The 4862-nt window shown below is 36.7% G+C and overlaps 1 protein-coding gene across 3 annotated transcripts; it reads right to left on the bottom strand.

The window, feature by feature from the left end:
- Positions 1–1143: 1143 nt before the first annotated feature.
- LOC145136903 (weak chloroplast movement under blue light protein (DUF827)) lies at positions 1144–4408 on the bottom strand. 3 transcript variants are annotated; one of them, XM_079071008.1, is made up of 5 exons: positions 4279–4398; positions 4060–4181; positions 3743–3815; positions 3345–3516; positions 1144–3262 (listed from the first exon to the last, which is right to left on the bottom strand). In XM_079071008.1, exons 4-5 carry the CDS (start codon positions 3513–3515, stop codon positions 1496–1498), a joined length of 1938 nt encoding a protein of 645 aa, XP_078927134.1. In that variant the 5' UTR covers position 3516; positions 3743–3815; positions 4060–4181; positions 4279–4398; the 3' UTR covers positions 1144–1495. The 3 variants fall into 3 exon arrangements, with proteins under 3 accessions (XP_078927134.1, XP_078927133.1, XP_078927132.1); XM_079071007.1 differs by having other exon boundaries at positions 4060–4172; XM_079071006.1 differs by lacking the exon at positions 4060–4181 and having other exon boundaries at positions 4279–4408.
- Between the last annotated feature and the right edge of the window lie 454 nt (positions 4409–4862).

Here is a 4862-nt window from a genome sequence, read left to right as displayed (position 1 = left end):
GAGCCGATAAACTTTACCTGGTCGGTGAGCAATACCTGGAGGAGGCATGTCCATGTCCTTATTAAGATCATCATTCAAGAATGCATTATTGACATCCATTTCGAAGATCTTCCATTGTCGAATGGAAGAAACGGTTATGAGAGTGCGAACGGTCATTATTTTTTGCAACTGGAGCAAGAATCTTCTCACAATCCATACCATACTTTTGTAAGTACCCTTTTGCAACAAGATTGGTTTTGTATCGTTTAAGGGACCCATCAGACTTGGTTTGATCTTGTATAGCCAACGACAACCAATATCATGCTTTCCGAATGGGAGTGGAACCAAATCTCACGTATAAATCTGATAAATAGTTGTAAGTTCCTTAAATATAGCATTTTGCAAAAGAGGATCAGAAAGTCTCTTTGTAGGATTCAGATTCATAAAGATGGTGTGTATTAGCAATAAATGATGCAAATGTTAGTGAATAAAAAGAATATGCAAAAATTCTCGGAGCTTGATGAACTTACGAGTTCGAGTAGACTTCCTCAGTGATACAGGATTCGAAGTCACAACAGGTGTAGGAACAATAAAAGTATTGTTTGTGGGACTATCAAAAACTGTAGCATTTAATGTATTATCATGAACAGGAGCATCAGATGGGGTGTTATCATCAATAGCAAAATGATCAATAACCCGAAGATCAGATCGTGTCATGAAGATCTGATCGTGTCATGAGTAAGACTGAGCAGAAATAGAATAGAACAGAATATGTCAAAAAATGTGACAAGGCGAGAAAGATACAATTTTTTACTCACTAAATTAAAACACCGATATCCTGTCTAACCAATATTGTATACCAAAAATACACACAAAGCCGACTTTGGAAACAACTTATTCCGCTCTCGTGCATGAGGACGTACACAAAACAGGTGCACCCAAATACCTTCAAGAAAGAAAACTCAGGAAATTGTCCATATAATTTTTCATAGGAAAACATCCCAGAAATGTATGCGGTGGGAATACGATACATAACATAGGCAGCGGTAAAAAAGCTTATCCTCAAAAAACTCAGGAAGTTGTCCATATATATTTTTTTTCATAGGAAGACATCCGGAATTGTATGCGGTGGAAATACGATGAATAACATAGGCAACGGTAAAATAAGCTTTCTCCCCAAAAAAATACCACATAAGAAAATAGTAACAAGGATCGGGCATCTTGTTTTCTACAAGATGTTGATGTTTCCCACATGCATTTACAAACACACACCAATTCCATTAAGCCACGATGGTAGCTATTTACAATTGGTAAATAAAAGTTGTCCTTATAACAACATTTAAACATCGAAAAAAAACTTACTCAAGTAATTAAACTTCAAATAACTTATAACTACCAAAAAGACTCCATGCAGCTTCAGCCAAAAGCTTTCCTTCTCAAATTTGGTTCAACAATATACACACCAACCACTCTCTCACTCCACTCATAACACAAACATTATATTATCAAATAATAATTACATTGGCTTCTCACCCGGCAAATATGAAGGAGATGATCCACCATCAACCTGTGATTTCTTCCTCTGAAAAATCCCACTCAAATTGCTTACAAGAATTTTCTTTGTCTTCTGTTTCTGAATGTTAACAGGTTTCTGTGAAGCAGCTGGTGGTGGAGGATTCACCGGAATCTGCTTCCGAAGTGGTGTTGAAGGTAATGACTGTGACTCTTGTAAGATCAACGAAGCTGCTTCTGCTGCCTTCTTCTGCTCCTTTTCCCTCCACCGCCGGAGCTCCCCCTCCACCGCTTTCCTAGCGGCATCCGCCATCTCCGCCCGCTTCACCGCTGCCTCCGTTGCAGCTTTCATTTCTTCAATCTCTTTCTGTGCTACTTCCAGCCTCTTCACCGCCTCTTTCTCGCTCGCTTTCACCGCCTCCGCCTGCGCCATTGCCGCATCCACCTTCATCCCCGCCAGCTTCTCCGATTCCTCCACTTTTCTACTCAATGACTCGAATTCTTCCCGTGAAATTGTGATCTTTGATCCAGATTCAGAAGTTGAAGCACGTGCAGCATCTGTTCTTTCTGAAATCAACTTTATCTCCTCCAAAGCTTTTGATTCTGCTGATTTAGCTTCATCTGCTTCCATTAACGCGATTCTTAATTCAACTTCAGCTTCTTCTAAACAAGCTTCCATGGCTGCCGCCTCCTTCTGCAACTCTTCAGCTTCCTCCTTCATTTTTTCCGATTCCCTTTTTGCGGTTTCACTCTCCGCCAATAGTTGCCGGAGAGCCGCCACCATTTCATCAGAACCACCACTGACTCTGGCTTCCTCCACACATGCAGCTTCAAGCTCCATTTTACTTTTCTGCAACTTGACATTCAGATTTCCTGCCATTGCTTCGGTTTCTGCTTCTTTTTCTTTCAATTCTTCGTGTTCTTTCTTCACGTTCTCCAGCTCGATTTTCAAAGATTCTAATAAGTTTCTTAGTGAGGTCTCTTCTTCTGCAACTTTCTGTAATGAATCTTTAGCTCCATCAAGCTCTAATGTCACGTTTTTCAAAGAATCAAGATCTGAAGCTCTTGCATTCTCCATTTCCAATTCCAATCTTCTAATCTCAGATGTGGTTTTAGCAAATTGGGATTCAAGATCTTTTGACATTTCGGGATCAATTTGTTCTCTCAAAGCAACTAGTTTCTTTGCAGATTCTTCAAGAGCGGATTTATGTGCGAGTTTTTGAATGTTCTTCTCTGAAACTATCTTCTCTTGTTCTTGTTTTGCTTCAATGGCTGCAAGCTTCACATGCTCAATAGCTTCTTGAACAGACAAAATCTCCTTGGATATCTCACCAGCTTTATCCAAATTCGCTTTGCCCATAACCTCAGCCTCTTGTTCTTCCTTAATAACATCAGATTTTTCTTCCATGGCTACTTCATAATCATGGCGGATTCTTCTTAGCTCTTGTTTTGCAGCATCAAGTTCTGTAAACACAGCAGCATACTGTTGTTTTGATTTCTCCAAATCGTGATTCAAAACACCATTAGAGTTTGTTTCTCCAACATCAAGTTTCTTGGCCTGATCTTTTGCCATTTCTGTAGCTTTGATTGCTGATTCTTTTGCTTCGTTAATGATCTGGAGTTTGTTTTTCAAATCATCTACAGTTCTTTTAGCTCGTTCAAGCTCTGTAAGTGCTCCAGATTTTGTAGTTTCAGCACTCTTTAACTGTTCCTTTAACTTATCGAGCTCTTTCTGAGCTAAATGGAGCTTTGTCTCCTTCACCAACACCCTCTGCATCCATAAACAATAAAATTACAGGATTAAAATCTCAATTTGGGACAAAAATTTAAGAAAAGAAAGAACATAAACATACATCAGTTGAATGTGGTTTTATTTTCTTGATTGTGAGTTTTTCGCCTGAAAAAGCACCTTCTCCAAAAAGGTTGACTGCATCTTTGACCGATTGGAAAGGTGCCCTGGTGTCGATTTCTCCGACCTCCACTTTTGGAGAGTCTGTTTTGCTTTGACGATCTTTCGCCACCATACTGAAAGAGGGTGATAATTAGTTTACCATAATATATAAAATAAAAAAATAATACGTTTATTTCTCTCATTTCTCCGAAAAGAAACTGTAAACTATCAAAAGCCCTGTATAACATCAATCATGAACACCAAAGTTTTTAAACGTTATTGCAACCGATTTGACAAAAGGGCTGAAAGTAAAAAAGAAATAAACATTCAATGTTGGAATCGAAATATGGATGAACATACTTGATTAATTAGGAAGTTTCTTCAGAGAAATGGGTTGATAATGTTAATCTAGCAAGCTCCAAGACCCTGAAAGCTGAAATCACACAACCAAGTTAATAATAATAATAAGAAGAAGAAGAAGAAAGGATCATTCATCATTCGATCAACCACATAAACTTGAAAAGTTTTATATAAAGATTTTGAAAATCATCAAGTATAAAGAAACTTGAAAAACCCTAAAAGCAAACAGAAAGAGGGTATGATTATATGAACCCTAGGAGTGTGATAGATGCAAAAAGCCAAAAATCAACAAGTCTTTATGGTAGAAGTGCAAATACTTTCATGATTGAGAACGTTAGTGTAATGATCCGGTTATTAAAATCCCTTTTTGATTCCTTCAAAATCAAACAACCCCACAAAAAAAATGAAGAACACGGACTGTTGAAAAAGCCTGCAAAGACTGTTGAAAATTAAATCTTGGGAGTCATAAACAAACAAAAAGATGATCTTTTTTGACACCCGATTAAGAAACAAGAAAGGGGGAATCGAGGGATTACCAGCGAAGAATCACAGGGTTTGATTGTGAGAGCAGATGAAAAAAATGGGTTTTGAATGTTCGATAAAAGTCAGAGAGAGAGAAATGGAGAGTGGAAAATCGAAAACACGAATTAACAAATCAGTGAGGGAGCCAAGTAAGGTTGAATGAATAGAAGAATGTCACAGGGTTGTACCAAATGCATTGATGGTTGTACGATGAAATGGCATTTTCTTCAGCACTGTCTTTTAGACAATTTCATAATTCATACGGCCCGTGTACCAGAAAGAAAGCCGTCCGGCGCTTGTTTTCTTTTCTTTTCATTTCATATATTAATTAAATTTATAACTTATAACTTATCCATATCAATCGTATTTATTTTTTCTTTCTTTCCTTTTTTATATAATTATAAATATTTTTTAATTCAATTAAATAAACATATATTCACCATTTTATTCCTAAATTATTTATTTATTTTTTATCTTTATTTTTATATTTTTTTTAGCTTTTTGTTTGAATATACTAATTAATGTTGTTTTTTTATATTTGTATTAAATAACGTTTTTTTATATTTTTTTTTTCAAATACACAAAGTAAAATAAAGAC

The sequence above is a fragment of the Lactuca virosa genome, chromosome 9 (genome assembly GCF_052849685.1).
Source record: "Lactuca virosa cultivar CGN04683 chromosome 9, Lactuca_virosa_CGN04683_v6, whole genome shotgun sequence".
NCBI classification, from domain to species: Eukaryota; Viridiplantae; Streptophyta; class Magnoliopsida; order Asterales; family Asteraceae; genus Lactuca; species Lactuca virosa.
This window is presented reverse-complemented; position numbering and strand designations above follow the sequence as displayed.

Bases quoted from the DNA above. Each gene is read 5' to 3' on its own strand.
- LOC145136903 (XM_079071006.1), bottom strand. From the start codon at position 3,515: ATGGTGGCGAAAGATCGTCAAAGCAAAACAGACTCTCCAAAAGTGGAG. The intron at 3,263-3,344 runs GTATGTTTATGT...TTATGGATGCAG, and splicing joins TAAAACCACATTCAACTGAT to AGGGTGTTGGTGAAGGAGAC.